The following is a 23,357-nucleotide window of genomic DNA, read 5'->3' on the forward strand; positions in this document are numbered from 1 at the left end:
AATCAGATCAGAATTAGGCTGCCTGTGTATACTAGGTGCTTTGAGGTTGCATTGTAAAGTACTGAATAACTAAGAACTAAGCACAGGTCACGTATTTGACATGGTCTAATATGTATTTGATTAATGTCTACAGACTATGAAGGGCAGCATAGCCCACCTATGCCTATCTCAGGTCAAACTTTCGATGCAACACTCTGGTCCAGGGTGCGCAGATCTGATGCAATACAATGCAATGCATGACACGCAGCTGATCTTTCAAAAGAATAGTTGGGCAAACATTTATTTAACAAAACAAAACATAATCAAGCCATGTTCATAAATTACGATGGGATCGGGCACATTGAGGTATTATATTTGATCGCGCCCTATCGGCTACTTTTGTCTCACTACAATATGAGCGCACCAGTCCTCTTTTCCCATTGTCTTTTCCACAATGTGGATTCACTTGATAAAGGGTTAGCCTGCTAACACATTCAACGACGTCTCTTACATTTCAAAATTCTACTGAATTTAAATGACCCAAAACCTGTAGGCTAACCCAACATGTACCTGTTTCCTTCCAATCCATGCAGTCTCTTTCATGTCGTCTTGCCTGGGAAAGACAACGGTCAGTCACTTCCACCGTAAAACACCTCCCAATCCAATCCGGTGTCTTTTTTTGAAAACAATGCCCATATTTGGTGTGTGCAGGTGAACGTGAAGGCGGAGGATGATGCACGGCTGGGGAGAAAAGGAGGTATATAGTCTCCTGCTGAAATGTGGATGTCACGCACACTTTGTGGAGAACATAATCATTCCCGGATTCTTGACGAGAAGTCCCAACTGACAGGTAAGCAAACGCCACTCTCCCGACGTTTGGGAAAGCTAATCGGAAATGTCGAGTTGTATCGTTAAATGTGTTTGTTCTAGCTTGGTTAAAATCACTTGATTTGAAATACAGCTTTGCTTGGATTTGTCTGAATACGTGTTTGAGTTGTTGGACTCGGAGCCATATATTGAGAGAGAATAAATTACACTGGAGTTCTTGCTTTGTTCCAAATTATTGTATTAGTTTCAATTCCACTGTTTTTACAAGTTCTGCTAGTAGACTAGTGCTCTTTAACAGTTACTGTGGTTAAACATTTAACTAATTGTTACGAATTACAGTTGACTATGGTCCTATGTCTACACTTACAAATGAGGACCTCTAATTTGTCACATTTATACTGTAGTAATTGGTGGTATGTATTGAGATATACCCTACACCAGGCAATGGTTTGGCTTTGTTCTTGCTTTTTAGGCCTTGCTTCATTAATCCCCTTCTTTTTTTTTTTTTTTTAACAGAATGGCTGAAGACGATATTGCTGCACTGGTGGTTGACAATGGTTCAGGCATGTGCAAGGCTGGTTTTGCAGGGGATGATGCTCCCCGTGCTGTCTTCCCCTCCATTGTTGGAAGACCCAGACATCAGGTTGGAACCATACTGGGCTCTTAGATATCGGATTCACTTAATATAGGCTATATAGTTTGTGTATAAAAGTATGTGGACACCCCTTCAAATTAGTGGATTTGGCTATTTCATCCACACTTTGGCAGTAGAAGGGCCTTACTGACTTTAAACGTGGCACTGTCCTAGAAGTCAATTTGTCAAATCTCTGACCTGCTAGAGCTGCCCCGATCAACTCGTAAGTGCTGTTATTGTGTAGTGGAAATGTCTAGGAGCAACAATGGCTCAGCTGTGAAGTGGTAGGCCACACAAGCTCACAGAATGGGACTGCTGAAACATGTAAAAGACGTCTGACCTCGGATGCAACACTCCCTACCGTGTTTCAAACTGCCCCTGGAAGCAACGTCAGCACAACTGTTTGTCGGGAGCTTCATGAAATGAGTTTCCGTGGCCAAGCAGCTGCACACAAGCCTAAGATCACTATGCACAATGTCAAGTGTTGGCTGGAGTGGTGTAAAGCTCACCGCCACTGGACTCTGGAGCAGTGGAAACACCTTCTCTTGAGTGCTGACTCACACTTCACCATCTGGCAGTCCGACAGACGAATCTGGGTTTGGCAGATGCCAGGAGAACGTTACCTGCCCGACTGTGTAGTGTCAACTAAAGTTTGGTGGAGGTATAATGGTCTGGGGCTGTTTTTCATGGTTCAGGCTCGGCCACTTAATTCCAATAACGGGAAATCTTAACGCTACAGCGACATTCTGTGCGCCTGTCTTTGTTGCAACAGTTTGGGTGAAGACCATTTCCTCTTTCAGCATGACAATACTCCTGTGCACAAAGAGGTCCATACAGAAATGGTCTGTGGCTCGTATGGAAGAACTTGACTGGCCTGCACAGAGCCCGGCCCTCAACCCATCGACCACTTTTGTGATGAAATGGAACACTGACTGAGTCAGGCCTATTTGCTCAACATCAGTGCCTGACTTCACTAATGCTCTTGTGGCTGAATGGAAGAAATTCCCCACAGCAATGTTCAAACATCTAGTGGAAAGCCTTCTCAGAGTGGCGGCTATTATAGCAGCAAAGGAGGGGACCAACTCCATATTAATAGTCATGATTTTGGAATTGAGATGTTTGACGAGCATGTGTCCACTTACTTTTTGGTAATGTTCTTTATCTCAATATTTGACTTTGGGATAGTTTGAAGAGGCTATACAGAACTCTTCCTTCTGGGGGTGCTCTTGAGCCAAGAGGTCCACTAAATGGACAAATATCGGCCAGAAATTGCCTCATTAAAAAGAAAGGGACACCCCTCCCCAAACACATTAACAAAAGCATAATATATTGGTAGCCTAAAACTGAAGATTGTGATTTCATGAGTTAAGAAATTGCTTGTGTGTATATAAAACATGCAGGCAACTCAAGCCAACATTTGATGAAAACAACTTCTGTAGTGTATTGTAACTTGAGTTTATGCGTAATGCAGGGACAAAGTGTAACGGTAATGTGTCTTTCCCCAGGGTGTGATGGTGGGCATGGGACAGAAGGACAGTTATGTGGGAGATGAGGCCCAGAGCAAGAGAGGCATCCTGACTCTGAAGTACCCCATCGAGCACGGCATTGTTACCAACTGGGACGACATGGAGAAGATCTGGCATCACACCTTCTACAATGAGCTGCGTGTGGCCCCTGAAGAGCATCCCGTCCTGCTCACGGAGGCCCCACTTAACCCCAAAGCCAACAGGGAGAAGATGACCCAGGTAGTAGTGGGGGCATTAGTGTCATTTACAAATGAAACCCTGTGGCAGTAGTAAATAAACCCAGCCATTTTATTTACTACATGTGAAGACTCCTCATCCACTAGCAGAATGTAGAGCAGTAGACAGGGTTACTCTGTTCACCTTGCCTGAGGGTAGGTATTGATTAGTGGTGGGCCTCACAGTCCTAGCAGTATTTGTAGGTGTTTAAAATGTTTTTTTTGATAAAGGGTCTTGCATAGTCCTAATTCCCACCTTCTATTATTCTACCAGATCATGTTTGAGACCTTCAACAGCCCAGCCATGTATGTAGGTATCCAGGCCGTGCTGTCTTTGTACGCATCTGGTCGCACCACCGGAATAGTGATGGATTCCGGGGATGGTGTTAGCCACACGGTGCCCATCTACGAGGGTTACGCTCTTCCCCACGCCATCCTGCGTCTGGACCTGGCTGGACGTGACCTCACGGACTACCTGATGAAGATCCTGACTGAGCGTGGCTACAGCTTCACCACCACGGCCGAGAGGGAGATTGTGCGCGACATCAAGGAGAAGCTGGCCTATGTGGCGCTGGACTTCGAGCAGGAGATGAAGACCTCCGCCTCCAGTTCCTCTCTGGAGAAGAGCTACGAGCTGCCTGATGGACAGGTCATCACTATCGGCAACGAGCGCTTCCGGTGCCCTGAGACCATGTTCCAGCCGTCCTTCATTGGTGAGATGTTTTTCTGCGTATTAAAGAGGAACTTCAGCTAACAATGTTCATGTTAAAAGCCATTTGTCTATGGTTGGTGACTATAGTAATTCTAGTCCTGAAATCCACATGGTGGTGAAATGTGACATTTTGGGGCTTTGACTCATACATTTATATCACTACAGAAATGGAGGCTCTGAATGTTTCCTCTTGGTAGAGGTCACATTCAAAATGCACCCTTATTTATATATGAATATTCATGATCACTAATCACCCAACTTTTTAGCGGTTTTCGAAAATCAGCGGACAAAGGTTGCGTTCGGCCACTGGAGTTGCTCTTTAATACATGTACAAATGTTCTTGTCTAGACAATGTTACTCAGCTTAGTGAGTCATTGACCACTACAAACCATTTTCAGAATCCTATGGAGCTCTAAGGTTCTTGACAGTCGCATGTTCACTGACCTCATTAAAAGAGCCATTCTTGTAGGCCTGTTAATTTCTGTTCCTAGGGCTGCCATCAACATGTACATGCTTGCTTTTGTAGGAATGGAAAGCACTGGAGTGCATGAGACCACCTACAACTCTATCATGAAGTGTGATGTGGACATCAGGAAAGATCTGTATGCCAACACTGTTCTCTCTGGTGGAACCACCATGTTCCCTGGCATCGCTGATAGAATGCAGAAGGAGATCAGTGGCTTGGCACCTCCTACTATGAAGATTAAGGTGGGCATTCATGTGTGATTCTCTGAATTTCAGCCCATGGGCATCAAGTGTAATCTCTCAACTAGCCCCCAAAAAATGGTATTCCCCGTCAGTTGATCTCTTTTTGGCTTCCAATACTTTCATAAGATCATGATCAGAAATCATATTTATTAATGTATTCTGCACTAAAACAACTTTAGATCACCTCCGTTTTACTAATGAATACATTCAAATCTCTGGTCTCCAGATCATCGCCCCTCCTGAGCGTAAATACTCTGTTTGGATCGGTGGCTCCATCCTGGCCTCTCTCTCCACCTTCCAACAGATGTGGATTTCCAAGCAGGAATACGAGGAATCCGGCCCGTCTATCGTCCACCGCAAATGTTTCTAAAGCCTCGCCTCTTAACCTCAGTGTTTATTTCAGATGGCTCTCCTGTCCAGAAGCCAACACCTTGCCCCTATCCCCTAAGCATTTGTGTGGCTCTAAAATTATCAGATGAGTAGAAGTGAATTCCATGTATCCTAACTGGTAGAGAGAAAGCCATATTGTTTCAGTTCTACATGGTGTCCTGGGGGGGAGTGACAGGGTGGTTTCTGGGTAGGCTCATTGTTAGAGTTGTGACATTCTGCCTTGTTGTATTTGTTACTATTCGTCTTGCTGTAACATCTGCTCCTGGGCCATCGAATAAACATTCACCATAACATGATACTCTGTGTAGTCTGTATTTGAAACGTTAAGTCTTATGTTCAGATTGTGATTTGGGAACAAGTGTTCTGAGATTCTGGCTTTGTCCACTGGTTGGCACTATTGCCTGTTCTTTCTACTGGAAAGTGACATGTTTGACTTTCTTGTCATGGCAGATCAGATGCCTCATGTATTTGTCATTGACTGGAACCCACTGCAGGTTAGAATATCAAATGGGTGAATCTAACAGTTCTCATTATATTCTCTTGGCTGAACCTCACGTTTATGGCTTCATCTCTCAGATCTTTGCTGTGCTGGCCAGGTATGACATATCAGTATAGATGAAGGCAAGGTGAAGAAGCCACTTCTATAATGTACACTGAAAGCCCACTGTCTTTGACAGGAGTACATGCTAATGAACAGAAGTAGCTGTTCTAATCACATCAGTGATGCCATGAACATAAGACGGCTAACTATTTTATCAGGAGGGTCTGGTCATGAGAAGCTTTGCAGGTGTGTATTCTACACCAGTGCTAAAACACCTGGTGACAGTAATTAAATCCCAGACTAAAGCAGGTGAGTTTATCAAAGAGCTCGCTAGACCCAAAGCCTGTTTTGGCATAGGTAACGCTGGTCAACTTGGTGGGACTTCATACGGCAGGCACATTTCAATCGAAGCCAGGTCCACTGATTTATCTAGACCTGGGACACCAGATGGGTGCGATTTATTTTTTTTTTTTTATTTTTTTTTTTTTAAATAATCCTATAGAACAGCTCTAGGGTTAGTCCTGGAAGTAACGCCTGCACAGACTCAGGACCACAGTTGGAGATACCTGATGCACATGCTATGTCCACTAGATGGCAGTGCCATCTTCACATTCTGTCACGACCCACACTGGTAGGGGAGCAGATGCTGCTTTCACATTCTGTCACATGACCTACAGTGGTTGAGGTCCAAACGCTTAAGACACACCCTATCCCCTCAGCCCTCAAATTAAGTGGACACTTCTGATGTATGACATCTGACGAGTATACACTTGCACATTAAGGGGCGATGGAAGACAGTTTCACACCCAACTAGCTGTTTATTGTTTTCCATCCTTTTGAGGAAAATCCATGAGGCTTTGGCCCCTTGTGGGTATGAGATCGTTGAGACAATTTGAGTTCATTGATCAATAACATTTTCTCTGAAAATGAGGTAAAGGATGAGTGAATTATCTACTGGATTTTACGTTTGGATAACAGCTCCAATTATGTGCTGATGTCATTGAATATTTAATTTAAACTTAATCCCCAAACAATGATTAAATCATCCATAAATATCACCTGTGAATTAATAAAACAAAGCAATGGACAAATGGCATATCTGCTCTCAAATGCATTGCTCCTCTGGATCTATCTGGGAATATTCTTGGTGACCAGAACCTCACTCATAGTTCCATGTACACTATACTTACTGTCTAAAATGCTTTTAAAGGGAATTCAGTATAAAAATATCCCTTGGTATATCGATCAACACAGAGACCATCTCAAGTGAAGCGTGTGTAATTTGGGGCAGACCACAGGCATGTTGCATTCCTACAGTACTACATATCATACCTGCTGATCAATTATGTTTCATAATAACTTTGCTGTCTGTCGAGTTTGCAGGTATAAAAAGTACTTGTTCCTGCTGTCTGATCCTAGATCAGTGTCTGAAAGGAGAATTAAGCTGGAGTTTGGGAATGACCTGTTTGTTTTATTTGCCGCCCTGAGTACCCCACTGTGTGAGTGCATCCGTGTGCGTGTGTGTGTGTTTGAGCATGTATGCGTGCATACATGTGAATGTGTGTGCGTGCATGTGTATATGTGTGTAGGCTAAGTGTGTGTGTGTGGTACTATAAAGTTGTATTGTTGACTTCTGGAATGCTCTAATGCACCGTGAGGTGTGTGACCAGACTGCTGGCAGGTGAAGGTCTCAATGAGCTAATGAGGACAGTGGCTTTCTTCTCTCCTTAACCCCCCTCTCTTCATCACTCTCTCCTGCTGGGTTACCCAACCACTGTGTTTGGAAGCCTGTGTGCATTACCAGTTTAATCTTATATTCGTTATTTGTCTTGATCTCTCTCACTCTCTTTATCTGTCTCTCTCTCAATTCAGTTCACTTCAATTCCCTCTCTCTCAAAGGGAAATGACACCTTGAATGTGAGACCCAGAATATTCATAGGGAGAATCTCAATTGTATTTCCTCACATCTCCCCCCCCCCCCACCTATTCAAAACCCATTGGATGAGAAGGTCAGAAGGGAGGGACCTCTGAACTTATCATCCAATGTTCTGACCTTCTCATCCAATGGGTTTTCAGAAGGAGGCGAGGAGGTAGGAAGCCAGGAATAAAGGAAATACAATAGAGGTTCTATGCCTCCTCTCCTCTTTCATCTGTAAGCTTGTAGCCCCTCCAATTGCCACCCCTGTAGACCAGGCAGGAGCAGAGGAGGAGAAATGTGTTGAGATGTGCTGTTACTTAGGCCAAGATTCAATCTGGACCATGGAAGATCCACGTTGTAGCGCGGTTGACATTTAAAGGTCATTTCAGATTGAGACGCCATCTGCAGCGTTTACCTTGAATGTGGTCTCCGCGACTGCACTAACATTGGGAGATGGGATTAAAAGGGCGTCTTTGGCTGGGAATCTCCCTCCTTAGCATGTCTGTGGTCTGTGACCCTATTAACCAAGTTGTTCATTCATTTACAGGACGGCCCTCCCACAAGCCTGTTAAAGGCTCACCCAGCCCAGCCTAGACCCACGCACAAATCCACTCACTCACTCACTCAGCCACCCGCTCATGCTATCTACCTGTTTAAATTACAGTCATTTAAATTAGCCTCCGTAAATGTCAGCTCTTTTAATGCCAAGTTGTAACAGCAAATTGTTTTGCGAGCTGTCATTTGTTTTTATTGTACGCCAACTTGTTAAAGCCTTTTTTTCTGTCTAGCATGTAAAGCACAGACGTGCTCATAGTAATGGCTGGAATAGAATCAATGGAATGGAATCGAACACATCAAACACATGTTTTCCACGTGTTCGATACCATTCCATTCCAGACATTATTATGAGCCGTCCTCCCCTCAGCAGCCTCCTGTGATGTAAAGACAAAAGCGGTCATGCAAACACAGCAGGTTATTTCACTTACTTTCAGGGTCAAACGATTAACTCTGACATATGGCACAATACAACATACTCCTAGTTTGTTGTTGTAAAACCCTCTGGGATCTAAATACCTGGTTGTGAATGATTGTGGGAGCCCTGTGTAGATAGAGACATACCTGGGTTCAAATAGTATTTGTTTTCTTCCAAATACTTTAGCTGCACTTGAATGAGCTTTCCTGACAAACCGGGGTCAATGGAATAGTGCCTGCAAACTGGCACTCCAGACAGGCTCAATGGAACACTCACAGTATTTGAAAGTACACCAATACTATATGAACCCAGGTCTGGATAGAATGGTGGTCTTTTAGGGCGAGCCCAGACAGGCCTTAAGGGGACAGCAGCAGCAGCACTCCTGTTATTGCCCTCCTCTCTGTTCACCGGCTCAGACAGACAGGAAAGGTCATCTGTGGCCTCAGCGGCTCCCTCCGCTCTGACAGAAGCCTGTCTCTTTCATGTAAGAAAAATGACCACATGAATTACACTGGCAGGTGTGTTGGCAGGTGTGCGTGTGTGTGTGCGCGCGCCCAGATGCACACATTTATGTTTTTGTGTGTGGACTGTACCAACATCTTGCTCCCCTGTATTCACAGAGGTTTATGTAGGACAGCTGCCATGTTACAGGGGCTGGACATACTTGGCTCCCACTGCATTTCTCCTCCATGGCTTTAACTGTGTTTCCACAACCAGACACTGTCAAATTAAATAAATACTCTGTGGTCCAGTGATACAGCGTATTACTCCTCTCATGCTGATTCCAAGGCTGGTGCTACTGTAGGAAGGTCACAGAGACATGATGCTGGTTCTACTATAGGGAGGTCACAGAGACTTGGTGCTGGTTCTCCTGTAGGGAGTTCACAGAGACATGATGCTGGTTCTCCTGTAGGGAGGTCACAGAGACATGATGCTGGTTCTCCTGTAGGAAGGTCACAGAGACATGATGCTGGTTCTCCTGTAGGGAGGTCACAGAGACTTGGTGCTGGTTCTCCTGTAGGGAGTTCACAGAGACATGATGCTGGTTCTCCTGTAGGGAGGTCACAGAGACATGATGCTGGTTCTCCTGTAGCGAGGTCACAGAGACATGATGCTGGTTCTCCTGTTGGGAGGTCACAGAGACATGGTGCTGGTTCTCCTGTAGGAAGGTCACAGAGACATGATGCTGATTCTCCTGTAGGGAGATCACAGAGACTTGGTGCTGGTTCTCCTGTAGGGAGGTCACAGATGATGGTGCTGGTTCTCCTGTAGGGAGGTCACAGAGGATGATGCTGGTTCTCCTGTAGGGAGGTCACAGAGACTTGGTGCTGGTTCTCCTGTAGAGAGGTCACAGAGACATGGTGCTGGTTCTCCTGTAGGGAGGTCACAGAGACTTGGTGCTGGTTCTCCTGTAGGAAGGTCGCGGAGACATGGTGCTGGTTCTCCTGTAGGGAGGTCACAGAGACATGGTGCTGGTTCTCCTGTAGGGAGGTCACGGAGACTTGGTGCTGGTTCTCCTGTAGGGAGGTCACAGAGACATGGTGCTGGTTCTCCTGTAGGGAGGTCACGGAGACTTGGTGCTGGTTCTCCTGTAGGGAGGTCACAGAGACTTGGTGCTGGTTCTCCTGTAGGGGAGGTCACAGAGACTTGTTGCTGGTTCTCCTGTAGGGAGGTCACGGAGACATGGTGCTGGTTCTCCTGTAGGGAGGTCACAGAGACATGGTGCTGGTGCTCCTGTAGGGAGGTCACGGAGACTTGGTGCTGGTTCTCCTGTAGGGAGGTAGCAGAGACATGGTGCTGGTTCTCCTGTAGGGAGGTCGCAGAGACATGATGCTGGTTCTCCTGTAGGGAGGTCACAGAGACATGGTGCTGGTTCTCCTGTAGGGAGGTCACAGAGACTTGGTGCTGGTTCTCCTGTAGGGAGGTCACAGAGACATGGTGCTGGTTCTCCTGTAGGGAGGTCACAGAGACATGGTGCTGGTTCTCCTGTGGGGAGGTCACAAAGTCATGGTGCTGGTTCTCCTGTAGGGAGGTCACAGAGACATGATGCTGGTTCTCCTGTAGGGAGGTCACAGAGACATGGTGCTGGTTCTCCTGTAGGGAGGTCACAGAGACTTGGTGCTGGTTCTCCTGTAGGGAGGTCACAGAGACATGGTACTGGTTCTCCTGTGGGGAGGTCACAGAAACATGATGCTGGGACTCCTGTAGGGAGGTCACAGAGACATGGTACTGGTTGTCCTGTAGGGAGGTTACAGGGATGATGCTGGTTCTCCTGTAGGGAGGTCACAGAGACATGGTGCTGGTTCTCCTGTAGGGAGGTCACAGAGACTTGGTGCTGGTTCTCCTGTAGGAAGGTCGCGGAGACATGGTGCTGGTTCTCCTGTAGGGAGGTCACAGAGACATGGTGCTGGTTCTCCTGTAGGGAGGTCACGGAGACATGGTGCTGGTTCTCCTGTAGGGAGGTCACAGAGACATGGTGCTGGTTCTCCTGTAGGGAGGTCACAGAGACTTGGTGCTGGTTCTCCTGTAGGGAGGTCACAGAGACTTGGTGCTGGTTCTCCTGTAGGGAGGTCACAGAGACATGGTGCTGGTTCTCCTGTAGGGAGGTCACAGAGACTTGGTGCTGGTTCTCCTGTAGGGAGGTCACAGAGACATGGTGCTGGTTCTCCTGTAGGGAGGTCGCAGAGACATGATGCTGGTTCTCCTGTAGGGAGGTCGCAGAGACATGATGCTGGTTCTCCTGTAGGGAGGTCACAGAGACATGGTGCTGGTTCTCCTGTAGGGAGGTCACAGAGACTTGGTGCTGGTTCTCCTGTAGGGAGGTCACAGAGACATGGTGCTGGTTCTCCTGTAGGGAGGTCACAGAGACATGATGCTGGTTCTCCTGTAGGGAGGTCACAGAGACATGGTGCTGGTTCTCCTGTAGGGAGGTCACAGAGACTTGGTGCTGGTTCTCCTGTAGGGAGGTCACAGAGACATGGTACTGGTTCTCCTGTGGGGAGGTCACAGAAACATGATGCTGGGTCTCCTGTAGGGAGGTCACAGAGACATGGTACTGGTTGTCCTGTAGGGAGGTTACAGGGATGATGCTGGTTCTCCTGTAGGGAGGTCACAGAGACATGGTGCTGGTTCTCCTGTAGGGAGGTCACAGAGGATGGTGCTGGTTCTCCTGTAGGGAGGTCACAGAGGATGATGCTGGTTCTCCTGTAGGGAGGTCACAGAGACTTGGTGCTGGTTCTCCTGTAGGGAGTTCACAGAGACATGATGCTGGTTCTCCTGAAGGGAGGTCACAGAGACATGATGCTGGTTCTTCTGTAGGGAGGTCACAGAGACATGATGCTGGTTCTCCTGTTGGGAGGTCACAGAGACATGGTGCTGGTTCTCCTGTAGGAAGGTCACAGAGACATGATGCTGATTCTCCTGTAGGGAGATCACAGAGACTTGGTGCTGGTTCTCCTGTAGGGAGGTCACAGAGACATGGTGCTGGTTCTCCTGTAGGGAGGTCACAGAGACATGATGCTGGTTCTCCTGTAGGGAGGTCACAGAGACATGATGCTGGTTCTTCTGTAGGGAGGTCACAGAGACATGATGCTGGTTCTCCTGTTGGGAGGTCACAGAGACATGGTGCTGGTTCTCCTGTAGGAAGGTCACAGAGACATGATGCTGATTCTCCTGTAGGGAGATCACAGAGACTTGGTGCTGGTTCTCCTGTAGGGAGGTCACAGAGACATGGTGCTGGTTCTCCTGTAGGGAGGTCACAGAGACATGGTGCTGGTTCTCCTGTAGGGAGGTCACAGAGACATGATGCTGGTTCTCCTGTAGGGAGGTCACATAGACATGGTGCTGGTTCTCCTGTAGGGAGGTCACAGAGGATGGTGCTGGTTCTCCTGTAGGGAGGTCACAAAGGATGATGCTGGTTCTCCTGTAGGGAGGTCACAGAGACTTGGTGCTGGTTCTCCTGTAGGGAGGTCACAGAGACATGGTACTGGTTCTCCTGTAGGGAGGTCACAGAGACTTGGTGCTGGTTCTCCTGTAGGGAGGTCACAGAGACATGGTGCTGGTTCTCCTGTAGGGAGGTCACAGAGACTTGGTGCTGGTTCTCCTGTAGGAAGGTCGCGGAGACATGGTGCTGGTTCTCCTGTAGGGAGGTCACAGAGACATGGTGCTGGTTCTCCTGTAGGGATGTCACGGAGACTTGGTGCTGGTTCTCCTGTAGGGAGGTCACAGAGACATGGTGCTGGTTCTCCTGTAGGGAGATCACAGAGACTTGGTGCTGGTTCTCCTGTAGGGAGGTCACAGAGACTTGTTGCTGGTTCTGCTGTAGGGAGGTCACAGAGACATGGTGCTGGTTCTCCTGTAGGGAGGTCACAGAGACTTGGTGCTGGTTATCCTGTAGGGAGGTCACAGAGACATGGTGCTGGTTCTCCTGTAGGGAGGTCGCAGAGACATGATGCTGGTTCTCCTGTAGGGAGGTCGCAGAGACATGATGCTGGTTCTCCTGTAGGGAGGTCACAGAGACATGGTGCTGGTTCTCCTGTAGGGAGGTCACAGAGACTTGGTGCTGGTTCTCCTGTAGGAAGGTCGCGGAGACATGGTGCTGGTTCTCCTGTAGGGAGGTCACAGAGACATGGTGCTGGTTCTCCTGTAGGGAGGTCACAGAGACTTGGTGCTGGTTCTCCTGTAGGGAGGTCACAGAGACATGGTGCTGGTTCTCCTGTAGGGAGGTCACAGAGACTTGGTGCTGGTTCTCCTGTAGGGAGGTCACGGAGACTTGGTGCTGGCTCTCCTGTAGGGAGGTCACAGAGACTTGGTGCTGGTTCTCCTGTAGGGAGGTCACAGAGACATGGTGCTGGTTCTCCTGTAGGGAGGTCACAGAGACTTGGTGCTGGTTCTCCTGTAGGGAGGTCACAGAGACATGGTGCTGGTTCTCCTGTAGGGAGGTCGCAGAGACATGATGCTGGTTCTCCTGTAGGGAGGTCACAGAGACATGGTGCTGGTTCTCCTGTAGGGAGGTCACAGAGACTTGGTGCTGGTTCTCCTGTAGGGAGGTCACAGAGACATGGTGCTGGTTCTCCTGTAGGGAGGTCACAGAGACATGGTGCTGGTTCTCCTGTGGGGAGGTCACCGAGTCATGGTGCTGGTTCTCCTGTAGGGAGGTCACAGAGACATGATGTTGGTTCTCCTGTAGGGAGGTCACAGAGACATGGTGCTGGTTCTCCTGTAGGGAGGTCACAGAGACTTGGTGCTGGTTCTCCTGTAGGGAGGTCACAGAGACATGGTACTGGTTCTCCTGTGGGGAGGTCACAGAAACATGATGCTGGGTCTCCTGTAGGGAGGTCACAGAGACATGGTACTGGTTGTCCTGTAGGGAGGTTACAGGGATGATGCTGGTTCTCCTGTAGGGAGGTCAGAGAGACATGTTGCTGGTTCTCCTGTAGGGAGGTTACAGGGATGATGCTGGTTCTCCTGTAGGGAGGTAACAGAGGCACGGTACTGGTTCTCCTGTGGGGAGTTCACAGAGACATGGTGCTGGTTCTCCTGTGGGGAGTTCACAGAGACATGGTGTTGGTTCTCCTGTGGGGAGTTCACAGAGACATGATGCTGGTTCTCCTGTAGGGAGGTCACAGAGACATGATGCTGGTTCTCCTGTGGGGAGGTCACAGAGACATGATGCTGGTTCTCCTGTAGGGAGGTCACAGAGACATGATGCTGGTTCTCCTGTGGGGAGGTCACAGAGACATGATGCTGGTTCTCCTGTAGGGAGGTCACAGAGACATGATGCTGGTTCTCCTGTAGGGAGGTCACAGAGACATGGTGCTGGTTCTCCTGTAGGGAGGTCACAGAGACTTGGTGCTGGTTCTCCTGTGGGGAGGTCACAGAGACATGTTGCTGGTTCTCCTGTAGGGAGGTCACAGAGACATGGGGCTGGTTCTCCTGTAGGGTCACAGTGAAATGCTGGCTGTCCTGTAGGGAGGTTACAGAGAAATTGTGCTGGTTCTCCTGCTTTTAAAATGTTCAGTTTTGGTGGTCAATGACCTGTAGCAACTACCAGAGGGTAGGGGCTGAATGAGGTAATTGGCTGGATGGGAGGGGTTGTTGATGATTGTTTCTGCACTTTGGAGGTGTGCTTGGTGTACAGAGAGCTCATAGAGGGAAGGTCCCAGCCAATGATCTTTGAGGCTTTCAACACAACCCTCTCTAGTCTGATCTTTGAGGCTTCGACACAACCCTCTCTAGTCTGATCTTTGAGGCTTCGACACAACCCTCTCTAGTCTGATTTTTGAGGCTTCGACACAACCCTCTCTAGTCTGATCTTTGAGGCTTCGACACAACCCTCTCTAGTCTGATCTTTGAGGCTTCGACACAACCCTCTCTAGTCTGATCTTTGAGGCTTTCAACACAACCCTCTCTAGTCTGATCTTTGAGGCTTTCGACACAACCCTCTCTAGTCTGATCTTTGAGGCTTTCGACACAACCCTCTCTAGAATTGTAAAGAATCTGTCAGGGTTATTGGTTGGTCAGTGATTATGACGGGCTCAGAGTGGGTCTTTCTTATTCTGTAGTCTATGTCTGTCTCTGTGGTTTTTGAGGCGTGGAGCATGAGGTCGTTGTCCTTACACCACGTCACCGCCCAAGCCACTTCATGGCGGTACTGTGTTAGCAGGCCTCTAGCAGGTCTCTGGTCAGAACAGTAGCATGCAGCGGGACAGCAGGGGAAAACATCCCAAACATTACACGCTGAGGATCGTACCTGTCCTTTATAGTTTGTAGAGCCTTGATCTACTGTGAATGGGAATGTTGTTACTACTGCCATCTGAATGATGCTTCTACTGCCATCTGAATGATGTTACTACTGCCATCTGAATGTTGTTACTACTGCCACCTGAATGTTGTTACTACTGCCATCTGAATGATGCTACTGCTGCCATCTGAATGTTGTTACTACTGCCATCTGAATGATGCTTCTACTGCCACCTGAATGATGCTTCTACTGCCGTCTGAATGATGCTACTACTGCCGTCTGAATGATGCTACTACTGCCGTCTGAATGATGTTACTACTGCCGTCTGAATGATGCTACTACTGCCATCTGAATGTTGCTACTTCTGCCACCTGAACGATGTTACTACTGCCACCTGAATGATGTTACTACTGCCACCTGAATGATGTTACTACTGCCACCTGAACGATGTTACTACTGCCACCTGAACGATGCTTCTACTGCCACCTGAATGATGCTTCTACTGCCACCTGAATGATGCTTCTACTGCCACCTGAATGATGCTTCTACTGCCACCTGAATGATGCTTCTACTGCCACCTGAATTATGCTTCTACTGCCACCTGAATGATGCTTCTACTGCCACCTGAATGATGCTTCTACTGCCACCTGAATGATGCTTCTACTGCCATCTGAATGTTGTTACTACTGCCATCTACATGTTGTTACTACTGCCATCTGAATGATGATTCTACTGCCATCTGAATGATGCTTCTACTGCCATCTGAATGATGTTACTACTGCCATCTGAATGATGTTACTACTGCCGTCAATGATGCTTCTACTGCCGTCAGATTGATGTTACTACTGCCATCTGAATGATGTTACTACTGCCATCTGAATTATGTTACTACTGCCATCTGAATGATGTTACTACTGCCATCTGAATGATGTTACTACTGCCATCTGAATGATGTTACTCCTGCCATCCAAACCAAATCTGAGCTAGTCTTTAATATGGGGGCTGTGTATCACATCCCAGGTCCCCTAGACATCCCCTATCGTGAGCTCTAGCCCCAGTCTGGCTGGCTGTCTGTGTAGAAGTAGATACAAGTGTTCCTCGTTTCCCACACACCCATTGAGCCTAACTTCACCGACAAACTGATGTCAATGTGTTTACAGAAAAGAAGTAGATGTACCAATCAGGCTCTTCTGTAGTTCTCTTCTAGTCATTTTCCCACTCTTGTCTTTTAGATTGTTTACAGAAGGAAGTGCTTGGCATTCTCTCATCTGGCATTGAGAGACCATGACTTGGCTTGGGTTTGTTAGCAGAGCATCATTCACAGTCCCAGTGCCTGTTTCACTCTAATTCATGCACTACTGAGATCCATTCTTCCCCCAATAAAAGACATTTAGTTGATTGTTCAGTCTGTTTTTGATTACATCCTTGTTGGTGAGCAGAACAGGACAACAGTCCAGCGCCATCGCCTGAGGATTGGAGAATGGGGCCGATGCTACATTTATAGGCCTGATTTCAAGCCAGTACAGTAACTGTTGGGGTTTTCACTCAGTTGAACAATTATCATTGCGTTCTTCTGTTGTTTGTCCAGCTGTAATGCAGGGTTTATTTTATTTATTTATTTTATTTCACCTTTATTTAACCAGGTAGGCAAGTTGAGAACAAGTTCTCATTTACAATTGCGACCTGGCCAAGATAAAGCAAAGCAGATCGACACATACAACAACACATGGAGTAAAACAAACATACAGTCAATAATATAGTAGAAAAATAAGTCAATATACAATGTGAGCAAATGAGGTGAGATAAGGGAGGTAAAGGCAAAAAAAAGGCCATGGTGGCAAAGTAAATACAATATAGCAAGTAAAACACTGCAATGGTAGATTTGCAGTGGAAGAAAGTGCAAAGTAGAAATAGAAATAATGGGGTGCAAAGGAGCAGGTAGTTGTATGGGCTAAATTATAGACCGGCTATGTACAGGTGCAGTGATCTGTGAGCTGTTCTGACAGCTGGTGCTTAAAGCTAGTGAGGGAGACAAGTGTTTCCAGTTTCAGAGATTTTTGTAGTTCGTTCCAGTCATTGGCAGCAGAGAACTGGAAGGAGAAACGGCCAAAGGAGGAATTGGCTTTGGGGGTGACCAGAGAGATATACCTGCTGGAGCGCGTGCTACAGGTGGGTGCTGCTATGGTGACCAGTGAGCGGAGATAAGGGGCGACTTTACCTAGCAGGGTCTTGTAGATTACCTGGAGCCAGTCGGTTTGGCGACGAGTATGAAGCGAGGGCCAGCCAACGAGAGCGTACAGGTCGCAGTGGTGGGTAGTATATGGGGCTTTGGTGACAAAACGGATGGCACTGTGATAGACTGCATCCAGTTTATTGAGTAGGGTATTGGAGGCTATTTTGTAAATGACATTGCCGAAGTCGAGGATCGGTAGGATGGTCAGTTTTACGAGGGTATATTTGGCAGCATGAGTGAAGGATGCTTTGTTTGCGAAATAGGAAGCCAATTCTAGATTTAACTTTACATTGGAGATGTTTGATGTGAGTCTGGAAGGAGAGCTTATAGTCTAACCAGACACCTAGGTATTTGTAGTTGTCCACATATTCTAAGTCAGAACCGTCCAGAGTAGTGATGATGGACGGCCGGGCAGGTGCAGGCAGCGATCGGTTGAAGAGCATGCATTTAGTGCTACTTGTATTTAAGAGCAGTTGGAGGCCACGGAAGGAGAGTTATATGGCATTGAAGCTCGTCTGGAGGGTAGTTAACACAGTGTCCAAAGAAGGGCCAGAAGTATACAGAATGGCGTCGTCTGTGTAGAGTTGGATCAGAGACTCACCAGCAGCAAGAGCGACATCATTGATGTATACAGAGAAAAGAGTTGGCCCAAGAATTGAACCCTGTGGCACCCCCATAGAGACTACCAGAGGCCCGGACAACAGGCCATCCGATTTGACACATTGAACTCTATCAGAGAAGTAGTTGGTGAACCAGGCGAGGCAATCATTTGAGAAACCAAGGCTATTGAGTCTGCCGATGAGGATGTGGTGATTGACAGAGTCGAAAGCCTTGGCCAGGTCAATGAATAGGGCAGCACAGTATTGTTTCTTATCGATGGCGGTTACGATATCGTTTAGGACCTTGAGCGTGGCTGAGGTGCACCCATGACCAGCTCTGAAACCAGATTGCATAGCGGAGAAGGTGCGGTGGGATTCGAAATGGTCAGTAATCTGTTTGTTGACTTGGCTTTCGAAGACCTTAGAAAGGCAGGGTAGGATAGATATAGTTCTGTAGCAGTTTGGGTCAAGAGTGTCCCCTCCTTTGAAGAGGGGGATGACAGCAGCTGCTTTCCAATCTTTTGGAATCTCAGACGACACGAAAGAGAGATTGAACAGGCTAGTAATAGGGGTTGCAAAAATTTCGGCAGATAATTTTAGAAAGAAAGGGTCCAGATTGTCTAGCCCGGCTGATTTGTAGGGGTCCAGATTTTGCAGCTCTTTCAGAACATCAGCTGACAGGATTTGGGAGAAGGAGAAATGGGGAAGGCTTGGGCAAGTAGCTGTGGGGGGTGCAGTGCGGTTGACCGCAGTAGGGGTAGCCAGATGGAAAGCATGGCCAGTCGTAGAAAAATGCTTATTGAAATGTTCAATTATAGTGGATTTATCAGAGGTGACAGTTTCCTATCCTCAGTGCAGTGGGCAGCTGGGAGGAGGTGTTCTTATTCTCCATGGACTTTATAGTGTCCCAGAACTTTTTTGAGTTTGTGTTGCAGGAAGCAGATTTCTGCTTGAAAAAGCTAGCCTTGTCTTTTCTAACTGCCTGTGTATATTGGTTTCTAACTTCCCTGAAAAGTTGCATATCACAGGGGCTGTTCGATGCTAATGCAGAATGCCACAGGATGTTTTTGTGTTGGTTAAGGGCAGTCAGGTCTGGAGAGAACCAAGGGCTATATCTGTTCCTGGTTCAAATTTTTTTGAATGGGGCATGCTTATTTAAGATGGTGAGGAAGGCATTTTTTTAAATAACCAGGCATCCTCTACTGACGGTATGAGGACAATATCCTTCCAGGATACCCGGGCCAGGTCGATTAGAAAGGCTTGTTCACTGAAATGTTTCATGGAGCTTTTGACAGTGATGAGTGGAGGTCGGTTGACCGCAGACCCATTACGGATGCAGGCAATGAGGCAGTGATCGCTGAGATCTTGGTTGAAAACAGCAGAGGTGTATTTAGAGGGCAAGTTGGTTAGGATGATATCTATGAGGGTGCCCGTGTTTACGGCTTTGGGGTGGTACCCGGTAGGTTCATTGATAATTTGTGTGAGATTGAGGGCATCAAGCTTAGATTGTAGGATGGCTGGGGTGTTAAGCATGTCCCAGTTTAGGTCACCTTGCAGCACGAGCTCTGAAGATAGATGGGGGGCAATCAGTTCACATATGGTGTCCAGAGCACAGCTGGGGGCAGAGGGTGGTCTATAGCAGGCGGCAACGGTGAGAGACTTGTTTTTAGAGAGATGGATTTTTAAAAGTAGAAATTGTTTGGGTACAGACCTGGATAGTAGGACAGAACTCTGCAGGCTATCTCTGCAGTAGATTGCAACACCGCCCCCTTTGGCCATTCTATCTTGTCTGAAAATGTTGTAGTTAGGGATGAAGATTTCAGAGTTTTTGGTGGACTTCCTAAGCCAGGATTCAGACATGGCTAGGACATCTGGGTTGGCAGAGTGTGCTAAAGCAGTGAATAAAACAAACTTAGGGAGGAGGCTTCTAATGTTAACATGCATGAAACCAAGGCTATTACGGTTACAGAAGTCATCAAAAGAGAGCGCCTGGGGAATAGGAGTGGAGCTAGGCACTGCAGGGCCTGGATTCACCTCTACATCACCAGAGGAGGAGTAGGATAGGGGTACGGCAAAAAGCTATGAGAATTGGTCGTTTATGACATCCGGAATAGAGAGTAAAAGGAGCAGGTTTCTGGGGGCGATAAATAGCTTCAAGGTCTAATGTACAGACAAAGGTATGGTAGGATGTGAATACAGTGGAGGTAAACCTAGGCATTGAGTGATGATGAGAGAGATATTGTCTCTAGAAACATCATTGAAACCAGAAGATGTCATAGCATGTGTGGGTGGTGGAACTGAAAGGTTGGATAAGGTATAATGAGCAGGGCTAGAGGCTCTACAGTGAAATAAGCCAATAAACACTAACCAGAACAGCAATGGACATGGCATACTGACATTAAGGAGAGGCATGCTTAGCCGAGTGATCATAAATGTCCAAGTGAGATTCAGACAGCTAACCGGGCCATAGGTAGCAAGCTGGCAGAAGATGGAGGGAGGTCTGTTTTTAGCCACCTCGTGCGTTTCCGTCTGTAGATTAGTGGGGTTCCGTGTGGTGGGGGGGACCAGTCCAATTGGCAAAATAGTTATAGTTATAGTGGCCCAAGAAAATTGTCCGATAGACCTATTAAGATAGCAGCCGATAAGACAGCTAACAATTAGCGGGCTGCAGATGGGCGTTCAGGTTACGTTGCGACAGAGGGGCCAGTTGGATAACTCCCTCAGGCAGATAACATCGGTAGTCCAGTCGTGAAGGCCCGATGGGGCTCCGCATCGGCAGTAAAACGGGTCCGGATAGGTGATTGTAGCCCAGGAGTGGCTGCTGGAACTCTTCAGCTGGCTAGCTCCGGAATAATTGATGTTAGCTCCGGGACCGACGTTAGCCAATAGTCATTCGGGTAGCAGCTAGCTTGCTGCAAGATCCAGGTGTAAATGTCCAGAGCCTGCGGTAGAAATCCGGGCATATGGAGAGAAAAATAGGTCTGGTATGCTCTTGTCTGAGTCGCGCTGTACAAAACTGGCGATAGCTTATCGAGCTAAGGGATAGCTGATGACCGCCAACCATGGTTAGCTGAGTTCTAACGTTAGCTAGTGAACTGGCCAGCCTCTGGCTAACCTCTGGCTAGCTTCTGTTGTGGATTTCAGATTTGAGGTAAATAATACTTTTTATTTTTATTTGTGAGACGGGTTGCAGGAGAGTGTTTTGAGGTTGAGTTTTTAGAAAAAATATAAAAGATATGCGAAGAAAATATGTAAATATATATATACACGGGACACGACAAGAGGAGGACAAAGGACGTCTGACTGCTATGCCATCTTGGAAAAGGTGCAGAGTGCAGAGAGAAAGAGGATATTGATGTCTTTGAAGTACAAACAGAAGGTGACACTTGACCCCAAAGAGGGAGGTGGCATGGTGTGAATAGTGCAGAATCTCCTGCGTAACTATTCCAATTGGTCGGTGCTGAAGTGCTAAGCCTATCGGGAGCCTTTGTGCCGTATAAGGCTTGTGTTCCCCTGAGCATGCCCCACCTGTCAACTTGTTTTAAGAAACGCAAGTGGTGTGTGTGTGTGTGTGTGTGTGTGTGTGTGTGTGTGTGTGTGTGTGTGTGTGTGTGTGTGTGTGTGTGTGTGTGTGTGTGTGTGTGTGTGTGTGTGTGTGTGTGTTTAAGTGCTTACAGAGACAGTGTGATGGTAGTCTTGGATGTTAGCAGGAGCTGAAAGTGCAATATGTCTGAGAGTATTGTTCTAGGGAGGGGGAGGGGCAGGTGGGCAGTATTTCTGAGAGTATTGTTCTAGGAAGGGGGAGGGGCAGGTGGGCAGTATTTCTGAGAGTATTGTTCTAGGAAGGGGGAGGGGCAGGCGGGCAGTATTTCTGAGAGTATTGTTCTAGGAAAGGGGAGGGGCAGGTGGACAGATTCAGAACAATATGACTTTCACTTCTCCACTTACAGTAGTGATCCAAGAAAGGAATGTGTGTGGGCGTGTGTGCTTACGTGCATGCACATTCACGTGCGTGTGTTTTCATGTGTGTGTGTTTTCCAAGGGGGCCAGCTGATCATATAACATCAAAGGCTGAAGAGCCGTCTGCCTCCTGTAGTCATTAAGCCCCTACGAGGGGCAGTAAATCAGCACTGCGTCTGCAGCAGCTGCTCTGATCACCTATTAAAACTTCCAGAATGTGTGTGAGGACAGAGTGCTGTCTTGTAAGCCGATACCATTGGACAGACCACTGATAAAGGCCATCTTAAACCCAGTACTCCTGCTCTGTGGTTTGGATACCAAAGGAAGTGGGTATCCGGGGGGTAGTGAGGAAGGGGGAAGTGGAGATGGAGAGGCACTATCATTATGGACAACTGCCCCAGGCAGTATAAGACAGATATGAAGCTGTGGGTGTATTTATGAACTTTAAGCCACTGGACTCTCTGAGCCAAAGCCTTATCCCCCAGGTGGTTGGTGTGTTTAAATTTTAATGCATTCAACGTCGTGGTGGTGGACTTCCTAGGCGAATGCCTGCAAGATCTTCAACCAGGAAGACTGAGATATCAGTTTCTCTCACATATGACTGACTGTGTTACTCTGTGATAGGGAAAGAGAAGAGGACATGTTGGCCATATAAAATAGGTATTCTGGGATAGGGAAAGAGAAGAGGACATGTTGGCCATATGAAAGAGGTATTTCGGGATAGGGAAAGAGAAGAGGACATGTTGGCCATATGAAAGAGGTATTCTGGGATAGGGAAAGAGAAGAGGACATGTTGGCCATATGAAAGAGGTATTCTGGGATAGGGAAAGAGAAGAGGACATGTTGGCCATATGAAAGAGGTATTCTGGGATAGGGAAAGAGAAGAGGACATGTTGGCCATATGAAAGAGGTATTCTGGGATAGGGAAAGAAAAGAGGACATCTTAGCCAAAACACTGCAGATAATACTTGGACTCTCCCTGAGTTGACATGAATTGATCCTGTATGTGAATGGACAAAAGGACCAATGACAAATCAAAGAGAACATTAAGAAAACACTAGCCTCAACCTCTCTTCATTGCTAGGGTTTTGTGTCCTAGGTGATCTTGACCACAGCCTTGTTTCTGCCGTTGATCTGATCAGAACAGAGGAGCATAAACAGTATTAAAATGAATACCAGTCATGAGTTGACGGGAGCAGTCAGACCAGAGAAAATACTCCCCACTCAGGAGGGTCTCCATGGAGACCAAACAGGGCGTGAAGTGAATTCTCTGTGTGGATCAGACAGCTGAATTAGACAATTTAAGTTACATTTTCTCTCTTCCCTTCTCTATTTAGCACCTCTGTCTCTCTGTCCCGCTCTACTCCTCTGCTTTGGGTGGTAGGGCTAGAATAGAAAT

At 47.2% G+C, this 23,357-nt stretch overlaps 1 protein-coding gene across 1 annotated transcript; it reads left to right on the forward strand.

Annotated features, from left to right (window-relative positions):
- Positions 1-677: 677 nt before the first annotated feature.
- Positions 678-5,288, forward strand: LOC106601958 (actin, non-muscle 6.2). The gene is made up of 6 exons (XM_014194401.1): positions 678-829; positions 1,324-1,450; positions 2,947-3,186; positions 3,457-3,895; positions 4,421-4,602; positions 4,829-5,288. Exons 2-6 carry the CDS (start codon positions 1,325-1,327, stop codon positions 4,970-4,972), a joined length of 1,131 nt encoding a protein of 376 aa, XP_014049876.1. The 5' UTR covers positions 678-829; position 1,324; the 3' UTR covers positions 4,973-5,288.
- The last annotated feature ends 18,069 nt before the right edge of the window (positions 5,289-23,357 follow it).

This window comes from Salmo salar, chromosome ssa03 (assembly GCF_905237065.1).
Source record: "Salmo salar chromosome ssa03, Ssal_v3.1, whole genome shotgun sequence".
Taxonomy (NCBI): domain Eukaryota; kingdom Metazoa; phylum Chordata; class Actinopteri; order Salmoniformes; family Salmonidae; genus Salmo; species Salmo salar.

Coding starts and splice junctions, on each gene's coding strand:
- LOC106601958 (XM_014194401.1), top strand. CDS start 1,325: ATGGCTGAAGACGATATTGCTGCACTGGTGGTTGACAATGGTTCAGGC. Junction 1,451..2,946: donor TTGGAAGACCCAGACATCAG/GTTGGAACCATA, acceptor GTCTTTCCCCAG/GGTGTGATGGTGGGCATGGG. Junction 3,896..4,420: donor GTTCCAGCCGTCCTTCATTG/GTGAGATGTTTT, acceptor TTGCTTTTGTAG/GAATGGAAAGCACTGGAGTG.